This window comes from Agelaius tricolor, unplaced genomic scaffold (assembly GCF_023055355.1).
Source record: "Agelaius tricolor isolate 1412-34295 unplaced genomic scaffold, bAgeTri1.0.p SCAF_69, whole genome shotgun sequence".
In the NCBI taxonomy this organism is placed as follows: domain Eukaryota; kingdom Metazoa; phylum Chordata; class Aves; order Passeriformes; family Icteridae; genus Agelaius; species Agelaius tricolor.
Genome location: NW_027269329.1, coordinates 1,471,205 through 1,485,449, shown reverse-complemented (window position 1 = coordinate 1,485,449; position 14,245 = coordinate 1,471,205). Strand labels below are relative to the sequence as shown.

At 56.4% G+C, this 14,245-nt stretch overlaps 1 protein-coding gene across 10 annotated transcripts in view; it reads left to right on the top strand.

Moving 5' to 3' along the window:
- Positions 1-190: 190 nt before the first annotated feature.
- PI4KB (phosphatidylinositol 4-kinase beta) overlaps positions 191-14,245 on the top strand; it is a 21,102-nt gene continuing 7,047 nt past the window's right edge. For 3 of the 10 annotated variants that reach the window (XR_011676899.1, XR_011676898.1, XM_071417395.1), the window contains exons 1-8: positions 194-353; positions 614-703; positions 3,368-4,217; positions 6,574-6,618; positions 10,096-10,323; positions 11,092-11,319; positions 11,936-12,045; positions 13,411-13,515. Coding sequence is in view for 8 of the 10 variants with exons in the window: in XM_071417395.1 (XP_071273496.1) it covers positions 3,399-4,217; positions 6,574-6,618; positions 10,096-10,323; positions 11,092-11,319; positions 11,936-12,045; positions 13,411-13,515 (1,535 nt within the window). In the remaining 2 variants the exon portion in view is untranslated. Of the gene's footprint in view, positions 354-613; positions 704-3,367; positions 4,218-4,353; positions 4,701-6,573; positions 6,619-10,095; positions 10,324-11,091; positions 11,320-11,935; positions 12,046-13,410; positions 13,516-14,245 lie in introns of those variants that run through there. The other 7 variants (XM_071417400.1, XM_071417401.1, XM_071417396.1 and 4 more) reach the window with 6 other exon arrangements.

Below are 14,245 nucleotides of genomic sequence, written 5' to 3'. Positions count from 1 at the left end.
GAAACCGCGCTCACTTCCGCACGCGACGTATAGGCCACGCCGCCGTCTCTGTAAGCCACGCCTCTATACCCCGGCCCACTGCCCATATTAGTGCTTAAACCACGCCCACACGCTCATATAAATGTATAACCACGCCCCCGGCGCCATGCCCCGCCCCTTCCCCCGCGCCTCCGGCCCGCCAGGGGGCGCTGTGGCCGCTCAGCCCCGTGAGGCGGCGCCGGGCCGGGCCTGGCGAGGCTGCACCGGCCCCGCTCCGCCGGCCCCGCTTCCCGGCCCCGCTCCGGCCTCTCCACCGGCCCTCCCGGCCCCTCCGCGCCTCTCCGCGCCGCCCCGCTCCTCCCCGCTCCGCCGAGGTGAGCCCGGCCCCGCCGCGCCCCCCCGCGGCCTCCTCCGCCCCCTCAGCCCGGTCCCCCCGGCGGTTCCGCGGCCGCGTCCGGCCTCGCCTCCTCCTCCTCCTCCTCCTCCTCCTCCTCCTCCTCCTCCTCCTCCTCCTCCTGCTGCTGCTGCTGCTGCTCGGCGGCTCCGTGGCGCAGGAGCGGGGCAGGATTTGGCCTTTTCCCGGCCGAGGCTCGGTGCTGATCCCGGCTGTTTTTCCGCCTCTCTCTCCCCGCAGCAGCAGCCGCCGGTGCCCGGGATGAGCCGCCCGCGCCGGCCGCAGGGCCGCGCTCGCCGAGCGGAGCCTCGCGGGATGGGATCGCTCCAGGTACCTCTCCCGAAGCCTTTCCCAGCCCCTTTTCCTGGGAATCGCTGCCGGAGCCCCGCTCCCCGCGGGGGAAGTGGCGCAATTCCCCTTCCAGAGCCTTTTCCAGCCGCTTTTCCTCAGGGGGATTTGCCAACCCGCCCCCCCGCCTCCCTCCCGGGGCCATCTGGTGGCTTTGGAATTGCCCGAAATCCCCTCCAAAATTCCATGGATTGCGTAAAATTTGGATTGGCGGGGGTCACTCGTGCCCTCGGGAATGTTGTCCCTGGAAAACTTCGGCTGGAGTTGGTGGGAAGTTGAATAATGAGAAATAATTACGTTTAATCCCTCCCTTTTTATTCCTTCCGCATCCCTGGAATCCGGGAGGGAATAACTGGGTGGAAAAGGGGATTTTCCAGCTTTTTTTTTTTTCCCGGTGCTGGAAGAGTTTTTGAGGTTTTGGAGCCGTTCCTGGTGTGGATCCCGTGGATCTGCTGGAAACAGCCCCTGATTTCTCCCTTGGAATCCCGAGTGGGATTTCAGGACTGTGCTCCTGGAATTCCTGGGTGATCCCGGCTCCAGATTTCCTGGATGATTTATGGTCCCGCAGTTCAGGGTCCATGCTGGGATCAGCCCAGGCGGAGCCGCCCTTGGGATCCAGGTGGGGATGTGGATTCCTGCTTTTTTTAAAATTTTTTCCTGCTTTTTTTTCCCCCCTGCCTTTTCCCAGTTTATTTCCCAACCTTAGGGAAAAAACAAAAACTTGGAAAAACCTCAAAAAGTGGGGGTTTGTGTACGGAATGCGATCCATGGGAGGAGGGAGCTCCAGGCCTGTGGGATTGCTCCGGGCTCTGGAATCCTGTGGCGTTCCTGGGAAGAGGGAAAAGCTTTGGATGTGGTTTTTTTTTTTGGGATGAGCAGAGCGCTTCGGGAAGGGAGGGGGTCCCTGGAATTTTTGGGTTGGAGCCACGTAAGGATTTGGGAGTGGGATAGAGGAGGAAAATCTGGGATTTGTGGGAAAACAGGGATGGGAATTGTGGGGCAGTGTGGAATCCCAAATTTCCACCCCCATCTTTTTTTTTGGGATTCGTTGAGAAATGGGAGCATCGGGGATTTTTTTCAGGCTCTGATGGGGTTTTTGGGATCTAAGAGCCACAGAAATGTCAGGAATGTGGGATTTGGAGTGCTGGGCATGGGGGAACAGAGCCAAACTCTCAGACTTTGGTCAGGATTTGGGCATCTGGGATTTCTTGGAGAAGAAGTGGCAAAAAAAGAGGAAAAGAAGAGGAAAAAAAAAAAAGAAGCGGTATCTGGGAGGTGACCTAGGTTTGAATCACTTGGAATATTTAGGGAAAATTCCTGAGGGCTTTTTCCCTCCTTTCTTTGGGAGTTGGAAAAATAAAGGGATAAAGCAAATCCTTAAAGTAATGAGGAAAAATCTGAGATTAACGGAGAAAAATCCTCGATTTAACAGGGAAAAAATTAACGTCCATCTTCCCTTCAGGTGCATCCTGGGTTTGTCCCCTTGAATCCCACCCCTAACCCCAGTTTTTTCCCTTTTTTCCCCATCCCTGAGTTCTGCAGCTCCTCCACTGTTCTCCCTGTTGAATCCCACCCTAAATCCCACCCCAAATCCCAATTTTCCCCCGGTTTAACCCCATTTTCTCCCCGTTTTTCCCTGCTCTGTTCCCCCTGTTGAATCCCACCCCAGATCCCATTTTCCCCCAGTTTAACCCCATTTTCTCCCCATTTTTCCCCATCACTGAGTCCTGCAGGCCCTGCTCTGTTCCCCCTGTTGAATTCCACCCCAGGTCCCATTTTCCCCCAGTTTAACCCCATTTTCTCCCCGTGTTTCCCCAGCTCTGAGCTGCGCAGCCCCTCCGCTGCTCCTGCTCTTGAATCCCACTCTGGATCCCGTTTTCCCCTGGTTTAACCCCATTTTCTCCCCGTTTTTCCCCAGCTCTGCTCCTGCTCTTGAATCCCACTCCAGATCCCATTTTCCCCCGGTTTAACCCCATTTTTTCCCCGTTTTTCCCTGCTCTGTTCCCGCTGTTGAATCCCACCCCGGATCCCATTTTCCCCCGGTTTAACCCCATTTTCTCCCCGTTTTCCCCAGCTCTGAGCCGCGCAGCCCCTGCTCTGTTCCCCGTGTTGAATCCCACCCCAGATCCCACCCCGGATCCCATTTTCCCCCCGTTTAACCCCATTTTCTCCCTGTTTTTCCCCAGCTCTGAGTCCTGCAGCCCCTGCTCTGTTCCCCCTGTTGAATCCCTCTCCGGATCCCAATTTCCCCCCAGTTTAACCCCATTTTCTCCCCGTTTTCCCCAGCTCTGCTCCTGCTCTTGAATCCCACCCAGGATCCCATTTTCCCCCGGTTTAACCCCATTTTCTCCCCGTGTTTCCCTGCTCTGTTCCCCCTGTTGAATCCCACCCCAGGTCCCATTTTCCCCCAGTTTAACCCCATTTTCTCCCTGTGTTTCCCCAGCTCTGAGCAGCCGCGCAGCCCCTGCTCTGTTCCCGCTGTTGAATCCCACCCCAGGTCCCATTTTCCCCCGGTTTAACCCCATTTTCTCCCCGTGTTTCCCCAGCTCTGAGCCGCGCAGCCCCTGCTCTGTTCCCCCTGTTGAATCCCACCCAGGATCCCGTTTTCCCCCGGTTTAACCCCATTTTCTCCCCGTGTTTCCCCAGCTCTGAGCAGCCGCGCAGCCCCTGCTCCACCATGGGCGACTCGGCGGCCGGGAGGAGCCCCCCGGAGCCGGGCGGTTCCTCCCTGGGCGTCATCACGGAGGGCGTGGGCGAGCTGGCCCTCATCGACGCCGAGGTGGCCCAGCGGGCGTGCGAGGAGGTGCTGCAGAAGGTGCAGCGGCTGCACGGCTCCCAGCCCGTGCCCAACGGGCAGAGCTGCCCCGTGCGCTGCCTGGACGAGGCGCCGCGCATCCAGGAGGAGGAGGAGGAGGGCTCGGCCGCGGCCCGGACGGCGCGGAAGCGCCACCAGCACCAGGCCAAGCAGTCGTGGCTGCTGCGCCTCTTCGAGTCCAAGCTCTTCGACATCTCCATGGCCATCTCCTACCTGTACAACTCCAAGGAGCCCGGCGTGCAGGCCTACATCGGCAACCGCCTCTTCTGCTTCCGCCACGAGGAGGTGGACTTCTACCTGCCCCAGCTGCTCAACATGTACATCCACATGGACGAGGACGTGGGCGACGCCATCAAGCCCTACATCGTGCACCGCTGCCGCCAGAGCATCGACTTCTCGCTGCAGTGCGCGCTGCTGCTGGGCGCCTACTCCTCGGACATGCACATCTCCACGCAGCGCCACTCGCGCGGCACCAAGCTCCGCAGGCTCATCCTCTCCGACGAGCTGAAGCCGGCGGGCAGGAGGAGGGAGCTGGGCGCCGCCCTGCCCGGCGCCGACACCGGGCTCTCCCCCTCCAAACGGACTCACCAGAGGTCCAAGTCGGACGCCACGGTGTCCATCAGCCTCAGCAGCAACCTGAAGCGCACGGCCAGCAACCCCAAGGTGGAGAGCGAGGAGGAGGTGAGGCCTGGGGTGCTCCTGAGGGAGTTCTGAGGGGCTGGGACTGAGCTCCAAGGCGCAGCCAGCAACCCCAAGGTGGAGAGCGAGGAGGAGGTGAGGCCTGGGGTGCTCCTGAGGGAGTTCTGAGGGGTTGGGACTGAGCTCCAAGGCGCAGCCAGCAACCCCAAGGTGGAGAGCAAGGAGGAGGTGAGGCCTGGGGTGCTCCTGAGGGAGTTCTGAGGGGTTGGGATGGAGCTCCAAGGCTCAGCCAGCAGCCCCAAGGTGGAGAGCAAGGAATTAGAGGTAAAGTGTGGGATGTTCCTGAGGGAATCCTGTGGGAAAGGCCGGTGTGGGGCTGGGATTGAGCTCTAAGGCTCAGCCAGCAGCCCCAAGGTGGAGAGCGAGGAGGAGGTGAGGGTTAGGGTGTTCCTGAGGGAATTCTGAGGGGTTGGGATGGAGCTCCAAGGCGCAGCCCGCAACCCCAAGGTGGAGAGCGAGGAGGAGGTGAGGCCTGGGCTGTTCCTGAGGGAGTTCTGAGGGTTGGGATGGAGCTCCAAGGCTCAGCCATCCCAAGATGGAGAGCGAGGAGGAGGAGGAGGTGAGGCCTGGGCTGTTCCTGAGGGAATTCCGTGGGACTGAGCCCCAAGGATTGGTGTGCTGGGAAAATCCCGTGGTTGTTGCTTGGGATTGATCCCAGAGCTGATCCAGGGATGAGCCTTGGGAAGTGCCTTGGGATTCATCCCAGAGCTCCTTTAGGGTCGTGGTTGTGCTCCAAGGCTCAGCCAGCAGTCCCAGGGTGGAGAGCGAGGAGGAGGCAAAGTCTGGGCTGTTCCTGAGGGAATTCTGTGGGGCTGAGCCCCAAGGATTGCTGGGCTGGGAAAATCCCGTGGCTGCTCCTTGGGATTCACCCCACGGCTCCTCTGGGACCGGGGCTGAGCTCCAGGGCTGATCCCAGGATGAGCTGGGAATTCCAGGTGGGAAAGGAGCCCCCGAGCCGCTGCTGGCAGCAGATTTTGGGAACGGCGCTTCCCAAATCCAGGAAAAACGAATCCCCCAGAGGGTGGAATGCACCCCAGAGGAACTGGGAATGACTGGGAGTGACTGGGAATTCCCAGAAATCCCTGGGAAACGGATCAGAAATCCGAGGTTCGATTCCACCGGGAATTCCGCTGGGAGCCCTTGGAAGCAGCCAAGGATTTTTCCAAGCTCTGGGAATTGGGATGAGGAAGGAAGGAAGGATTGGGAAGGAATTTTCCAGGCCGGATTCGGGATCAAAACACCCCGGAAAAATCCGGGGCCTGTTCCCGCCGGGATGAATTTTTAATATGGAAAAGGAGGAGGCGGAAACCGGAGCCTTTCCATAAATTATGGATGAGGAAACTCCTGGAAACGACCCTGAAAAAGCTGGGAAAGCACAAACCCAGGGGGGCTCCAGCCCTGGATCCCAACTGTCCCTCAGAAATCCCGGAGTTCTTGGAAGCACTGGGGGCTCTTCCCTCTGGAATCCAGGAATTCCTTGGGAAAAAACAGGGAAAATTGATGGGAAATGATCCCAGAATTCATCAGGGAAGGGAAAATTGATGGAAAATCTTCCCAAATTTTCCCTCCCCCGGTGAACTTTGGGGTCATTTCCCATCAGTTTTCCCTCCAGGTGGGATCCAGACCTGGTTGTCCCCTTTTTTTTGGGGAATTTTTGGGAATTTTAGCCCCAGAATTCCTGGTTTTTACGGGATGAAGCTCCCTTGGATCCCTTTTAGGAAGAAAATCGTGAATTGAGGGACTCCAAGCGCTGGAATTTCAGGATTTTTGGGATGGGAATCGCTTGGGATGGAGCATGGAGGGAGATCTGGGAATGGCAGGAAAACTTGGGATAAATCAGGAATTTTTCCATGGTAAAAGGGGCCTCAAAAATTGGGATTTTGGGAACTTTCGGGATCGTTTCCATGGGATTCGTTTGATGTGCTGAAATTCGGGATAAACTGGAATCCAGGGAAGGAGAAAAAAAAAATGTGGATTTGGTGGTGGAAAAGGTCAGAAATCCAAGGAATTCGGAGCTGGATCCATCCTGGTCCTTCTGGGCCGGGGTGAGGAATCCCGGAGAGGAGGAAAACCGGGAAAATCCCGGGAATTCAGCGCTCGGATCCGCTCCGCTTGGATCCCGTCCCCCTCGAGATCCGCAGAGTTTCCCTTCCCGGAACCTTCCCGGTAATTCCAGGAGGATGGGGCCAAACAAACTTGGGAATTGCTGGAAGTGCACCTGGAGCTAAACTTTGCTTTTTCTCCCCCCTTTTCCCCTGCTCCTTCCCCTCTTCCCCCCAACGGAAAACATTCCCCCCAAAAAAACTGCCCCGAACCCCCCTTTTCCCGCTTTTCCCAGGAATTCTCCTCGAGTACGGAAAGCCTGGATAAATCCCTGGCTCCCGTAAGTTCCGATCCCGCTTTCCGGAGGCTCCCCCTTCCCACCACGGCATTTCCTCAATTCCACCCCTCTGGAATTTCCCTGCATTCCCCAGATATTCCCAAAAAAAAAAAAAACCAAAACAAAAAAAAACCCCCCAAAAAAAATTCCCGGCACCGTTTCCTCGGATTGGGAATTCCGGGAAAATCCCTTCCGGTTGGATAAAATCCGGGAAAATCCCGTTTTTTCCACCAAAAGGCATCCGGGAATGAGGGAATTCCCGCTTTTCCTGCTTTTCTGCTGCAGGTGGAGGAGGAAATGCTGTTTCTGTTTTCCCTTGGAATTCGGCTCCCAAAATTCTCGGCCGGATGGGATTGATTTGCTTTTTTTTTCCATGTTTTTTTCCCCCACCAATCATTCCTTGATTCCATTCTCTCAATTCCTTCTTTTTTTCCCCATGAAAATTCCAATCGAATCCTGGCGTTTTCCCTGATTTTTCTCTCCCGAATGAACCCTTCTCCTGTTTTTTTTTGGAATCTTTCCCTCTTTTCCTGCCAGGATTCCCGGTGGGAATGTGTAGTCCATGATTTCCTCCAGCACTGGGAGTTTGGGAAGAATTCCATGATTTTTTTTTGGGGGGGGGGGGGGGGGGGGGGCTTTTCTGGGAATTCCTGGGTTCCAGCCCAGCTCTGATCTCGCTGGGAATTCCCAGGGATCGTTCCCGCGCCTGGATTTGGGAATTCTGTCGGGATTTGATCCCAGATTTTGGGCTCATCCTAAATCCCGCTGGTTTTAGGGATAGTGGGATGCTCGGGATGAGCTCCAAGCCCCAAATTCCCCGCCCAAAATTCCAGGAAATCCTTTATTTCCACCCATTCCTGCTCCTCCCAGCCCGGCCAGTGGCTCCTCTCCAGGGTTTTCTTGGGAATCCACGGAAAACAGGGATAATTCCTCCTTCCCTATGGAATGTTCTGCCGGAGTGTGGGATCCTGGTGTGGGAAGGATCCTTGGGAATGCGGGGATGAGGAATGGGACGAAGAGGAAAATTCCCTCTGGAATTTCCCTTTGGAATGGGAAGAAGAGGCGAATTCCCCTCTGGAATGGGATGAAGAAGAGGAAGATTCCCTCTGGAATTCCCCTTTGGAACGGGATGGAGGAAAATTCCCCTGGAACGGGATGGGATGAAGAGGAAAATTCCCTTTGGAAAAGAATGGGATGAAGGGGAAAATTCTCCCTTGGAATGGGATGAAGAGGAGTTTTCCCTCTGGAATGGGATGGAATTTCCCAGCCCCTGGGGCTGGAAGATCCAGGATCTCCGGAGGCTCCGAACGGATCCCGGCGCCGCTGGAATGCTCCTGAGGCGGGGAGAGGATCCCTGGGAAGCGTTTTGGGATCCCTGGATGGATCCCGGATTCCCAGTGGGTTCCTCGGGGAATTCCCTGGAATTCCGAGGGGACAGCGCCCCTGGAAGAGCCGGGCTGGGGAGGAGCAGGAATATCGGAGCCGCCGGGATTCCGCGGGAGCGGCCGGGAAGCAGCCGTGGTTGGGGGATCCCGGGATTGCAGGGATGGGATTCAGAGCTGAGGGAATTGTGGGGATCCGGCCGGGATCGGGAGCCTCTGGAATGTTTGTCCCGTGCCTGGGGGCAGGGAAGCCGAGCGCTGTCCCCGGAATTCCCGAGGGAATTTTTGGACGTGGACTACGAACCCCGCAGGTTCCAGCCGGGAATGCCCCATCCCATCCTCCAATCCCTGATTTTCCCCATCCCCGCCTCTTGCCCTGCGATATTCCCGATTTTTCCGGCGTTTTCCGTTGCTGCCCCGTTCCCGATCCGTGGCTTTCTGCATGCGCCGTTCCCAGCATGGTCGGAGCGCTCGGGGATCCCAAAAATCAGCCCTCGGTTATTCCCGAGGGTGGGAATGCGGAGTGGGAATTTGGGATCAGTGTGGGGAGGGAGGGAGGGGGCGGCTGCATCCCGGGAGAAATCCCAAATCCCTGGGGGGTTCTTGGATTGGGACAGCAGGGAGGATCCTCCCGAATCCCGGGAATCCGGATGATCCCGAATCCTGGGAATCCGGATGATCCCCAAATCCTGGGAATCCGGATGATCCCGAATCCTGGGAATCCGGATGATCCCAAACCCTGGGAATCTGGATGATCCCAAATCCCAGGAATCTGGATCCTCCCAAATCCTGGGACTCTGGATCCTCCAAATCCCGGGAATCCAGATCCTCCCAAATCCTGGGAATCCGGATCCTCCCAAACCCTGGGAATCCGGATCCTCCCAAACCCTGGGAATCCGGATAATCCCAAATCCCAGGAATCCGGATCCTCCCAAATCCCGGGAATCCAGTGGGACTGGGAGATCCCGCAGGGAACGTTGGCTCTGGAATTCCGGGGGGAAGGAAAAGGCCCCGGGATCCTGCTCTGCTGGGGGATGGATGGGACTCCCGGGTTTCCAGGATCTGGGAAGAGAAGGGAAAAGGGAAAAGCAGGAATTTTTGGTCCCAGTGAAGCATCACCTCCATTTTCCTCCTTTTTTTCCCAGAGTTTTTATTTTTATCCAGATCCTTTTCCAGGCAGCCTTGCTGGCTCCGGAGCGGGAAAGGGGAAGGGCAGGGAAGAGCAGGAAAAGCAGGGAAAGGGAAGGGCAGGGAAGAGCAGGGAAAGGATCCCACTGGAAAACCACCACCAGCCATCACCTCCATTTCCCTCCTGTTTTCCCAACTTCTTAGTTTTCATCCCAATCCTTCCCAAGCCTTTCCCAGCCAGTCTGGGATGGGAAGAACAGGGAAAATCAGGGGGTGGGAGGATCCCGGAGGAGGGGATGGGATGGGATGGGATGGGATGGGATGAAGGCATTTCCCTGTGGAGAAGATGACAGTGCCTCCGTTTTCCCCCATTTTCCCCCCATTTTCCCCCCTCCGTTTCTCCCCGTTTTCCCCCATTTCCCCCCCCCTTTTCCCCCCTTTTCCCCCCCTTTCCCCCCCCTTTTCCCTCCGTTTTCCCCCCTTTTCCCCCCCTTTCCCCCCGTTTTTACCCCCTTTTTCCCCCTGTTTCCCCCTGTTTCCCCCCCCTTTTCCCCCCGTTTTTGCCCGTTTTCCCCCCCCATTTTTCCCCCCCATTTTCCCCCGTTTTTCCCCTGTTTCCCCCCCCGTTTCCCCCCCATTTTTCCCACCGTTTTTCCCCCGTTTTTCCCCCCCTTTCCCCCCCTTTCCCCCCGTTTTCCCCCCCGTTTTCCCCCTATTTCCTCCCATTTCCCCCCCTTTTCCCCCTGTTTTCCCCCCCTTTCCCCCGTTTTCCCCCCCTTTTCCCCCCCTTTTTCCCCCCGTTTTCCCCCCCTTCCCCCCCCATTTTCCCCCCGTTTCCCCCCATTTTCCCCCCATTTCCCCCCCATTTCCCCCCCCATTTCCCCCCCATTTTCCCCCCATTTTTCCCCCCCCATTTCCCCCGTTTTTCCCCCATTTCCCCCATTTTCCCCCGTTTTCCCGGCTGCGGCAGCCGGCCCGGCTGGCTCCGGAGCGGGAGTTCAATCAAGTCGCTGATGGCCATCGGAAGCGCCTGGCCACGCTGCCCACCAAGGAGCAGAAGACGCAGCGCCTGATCTCGGAGCTGTCCCTGCTCAACCACAAACTGCCCGCGCGCGCCTGGCTGCCCACGGCCGCCTTCGAGCACCACGTGGTGCGCGTGCCCCACTCGCAGGCCGTGGTGCTCAACTCCAAGGACAAGGTCTGGGAAAAGGGGGTTTGGGATGGAAAATGGGGATTGGGGATGGGAAAACCTGGGATTGGGGATGGGAGATGGGATTTGGGATGGGAAAATTCGGGATTGGGGATGGGAAAATTCGGGATTTGGGATGGGAAAATTTGGGATTTGGGATGAGAGATGATATTTGGGATGGGAAATGGGATTTGGGATGAGAGATGGATTTGGGATGGGAAAATTCGGGATTTGGGATAGGAAATGGTATTTGGGATGGGAAAATTCGGGATTTGGGATGGGACTGAGCATTTGGGATGGGAGATGAGCAGGATTTGGGATGGGAGATGGGATTTGGGATACAGAGCGGGATTTGGGATGGGAGGTGGGATTTGGGATGCAGAGCAGGATTTGGGATCCAAAGGGGGATTTGGGATGGGATATGTGATTTGGGATGCAGAGCGGGATTTGGGATGCAGAGCGGGATTTGGGATTGGAAAATTCGGGATTTGGGATGCAGAGTGGGATTTGGGATAGGAGGTGGGATTTGGGATGCAGAGCAGGATTTGGGATGCAGAGCGGGATTTGGGATGCAGAGCGGGATTTGGGACGCCATGGCAGTGCTGGGGATGGCGGGGCAGCTGGAGCTGTCACTCCAGGCCCGGGGGTGCTGGCACAGGAGGTGGAACCGGGCCCAAAGCCCGAGGAGCTCCGGGTTCCCTCTGTGGGATCCGCGCCCTTTTCCTCCCTCCCCGAGCAGCCCCGGGGTGCCCCTGACGGCCCCGCTGCCCCGCCCAGGCTCCCTACCTGATCTACGTGGAGGTCCTGGAGTGCGACAACTTCGACACGGCCAGCGTCCCCGCGCGCATCCCCGAGAACCGCATCCGCAGCACGCGCTCGGCCGAGAACCTGCCCGAGTGCGGCATGGGCCCCGAGCACCGCGCCGGCAGCTTCAGCACCGTCCCCAACTACGACAACGACGACGAGGCCTGGTCCGTGGACGACATCGGCGAGCTCCAGGTGGAGGTGGGAGCGCGGCCTTCCCGAAGGTTCTGGGTGCCAGCGGGGTGGGAATGCTGGCAATGGGGTTTGCCGGAAGGTTCCGGGTGCCAGCGGGGTGGGAATGCTGGCAATGGGGTTTGCCGGAAGGTTCTGGGCACTGGAAGCGTGGGAATGCTGGCAATGGGGTTTTCCAGAAGGTTCCAGGCACCAGGGGCATGGGAATGCTGGCAATGGGGTTTTCTGGAAGGTTCCGGGTGTCCCCGAGGGGTCCCTGGGGGTTCCGTGTCTGGGGATTGTCATTCTGGGCCCCCCCCTCTCACTAAAAAAATGGGATTTCATGGGTTTTTATGGGGTTTTGTGGGGTTTTGTGGGATACTGTGGGATTTCATGGGATTTTAGTTGGATTCGATAAGATTTTAATGGCGTTTCGTGGCGTTTTATGGGATTTTATGGGACTTTATGGCATTTTGTGGGATTCTTTGGGGTTTTTATTTATTTATTTTACTTACTTTATTTATTTTATTTATTTTATTTATTTTATTTATGGGATTCAATGGGATTTTAAGGCATTTCACGGGGTTTCAGTGGGATTTGCTGGGGTTTCATGGAATTCTGTGGGGTTTTCCCGGGATTCCTGCAGCTCCCGGAGATGCACACCAACAGCTGTGACAACATCTCCCAGTTTTCCGTGGATTCCATCACCAGCCAGGAGAGCCGGGAGCCCGTGTTCATCGCCGCCGGGGACATCCGGTGAGCTCCGGAAAACCGGGAATTCTCCCGCAAAAAATCCCGGAATTCCGACAGTGCCCGGAGCAGAAATCCGGGAATCTTCCCTCATAAAAACCCCGGACTTCAGGCATTCCCCAGAGCAGAAATCCGGGAATTTTCCCTCATAAAAACCCTGGACTTCAGGCATTCCCCAGAGCAAACATCCAGGAGATTTCCCTCATAAAAATCCTGGAATTCTAACCTCCCCAGAGCAAAAATGCAGGAGTTTTTCCTCATAAAAAACCCCCGTAATTCTGACATTCCCTAAAGCAAAACTCCAGGAATTTTCCCTCATAAAAATCCCTGAATTCTGACATTCCCCAGAGCAAAACTCCAGGAATTTTCCCTCATAAAAATCCCTGAATTCTGACATTCCCCAGAGCAAAACTCCAGGAATTTTCCCTCATAAAAATCCCTGAATTCTGACATTCCCCAGAGCAAAAATGCAGGAATTTTCCCTCATAAAAATCCTGGAATTCTAACATCCCCAAAGCAAAAACCCTGGAACTCTGACATTGCCCAGAGCCAAGCTCCGGGCATTTTCCCTGATAAAACCCTGGAATTCCAACATTCCCCAGAGCAAAAATCCGGGCATTTTCTGTGGTGAAACCCCGGAGTTCTGGCATTGCCCAGAGCCCGGCTCCGGGCGTTTTCCCTGATAAAACCCTGGAGTTCTGGCATTGCCCAGAGCCAAACTCCAGGAATTTTCCCTGATGGAACCCTGGAATTCCGGCATTGCCCAGAGCCAGACTCCAGGCGTTTTCTGGGATGGAACCCTGGAATTCCGGCATTGCCCAGAGCCCGGCTCCGGCTCCGGGTGTTTTCCCTGATAAAACCCCGGAATTCCGGCATTGCCTGGAGCCAAACTCCAGCGTTTTCCCTGATAAAACCCTGGAATTCCGGCATTCCCCGGAGCCAGACTCCAGCGTTTTCCGGGATGGATCCCCGGCTCTGGGCCCTTTTCCCTGATGGAACCCTGGAATTCCGGCATTGCCCGGAGCCAGACTCGGGCGTTTTCCGGGATGGATCCCTGGAATTCCGGCATTGCCCGGAGCCAGACTCGGGCGTTTTCCGGGATGGATCCCTGGAATTCCGGCATTGCCCGGAGCCAGACTCGGGCGTTTTCCGGGATGGATCCCTGGAATTCCGGCATTGCCCGGAGCCAGACTCGGGCGTTTTCCGGGATGGATCCCTGGAATTCCGGCATTGCCCGGAGCCAGACTCGGGCATTTTCCGGGATGGATCCCTGGAATTCCGGCATTCCCCGGAGCCAGACTTGGGCATTTTCCGGGATGGATGCCCGGAGTTCTGGGCCCTTTCCCTGACCCGGTGTGCGCGGTCCCGCAGGCGCCGTCTGTCGGAGCAGCTCGCGCACACGCCCACCGCCTTCCGCAGGGACCCCGAGGACCCCTCGGCCGTGGCCCTCAAGGAGCCCTGGCAGGAGAAAGTCAGGTGGGCAATTCCGGGAATTCCGGGAGTTCCGGGAATTCCGGGGAAAAGCGCGCCCGGAGCCCCCGCCCTGGCCCCGGGAGTTTGGGGCGGCTCCAGAGGGGTTTGGCTCCTTCCAGGGTGAACCCCCTGGAATTCCAGGCCTGGAATTCCTCCCGGGAAAAGCCCCCGGGGCTGAGGGGGCGTCGTCCGTGTCCTGATGGGATTTTATGGGATTTTAATGGGATTTGGTATTTTTTAATGGGATTTTAATAGAGTTTCATCGACCTTTATGAGATTTTGATGGCGTTTTATGGGATTTTAATGGGATTTGGGAGTTTTAATGGTATTTTGATGGGATTTTAGTGGAGTTTTGTGAAGTTTTATGATATTTTAATGGCATTTTATGTGATTTTAATGGGATTTGATAGTTTTGATGGGATTTCACGGAATTTTATTATTTTAATGGGATATGATAGTTTTAATGTGACTTTGATGGCATTTTAATGGAATTTCATGGCATTTTATGATTTTAGTGGCATTTCATGGGATTTTGATGGGATTTTGATGGGATTTTGATGGGATTTTGATGGGATTTTAATGGGATTTGGTACTTTTTATGTCATTTTGATGGGATTTTAATGGAATTCCATGGACTTTTATGGGATGTTAATGGGATTGGATGGCATGAGGACAATTCCTGGGAATTCCCAGAGCTCCTCCCGGCCGGGGGCTGCCGGGCTGATCCCATTGT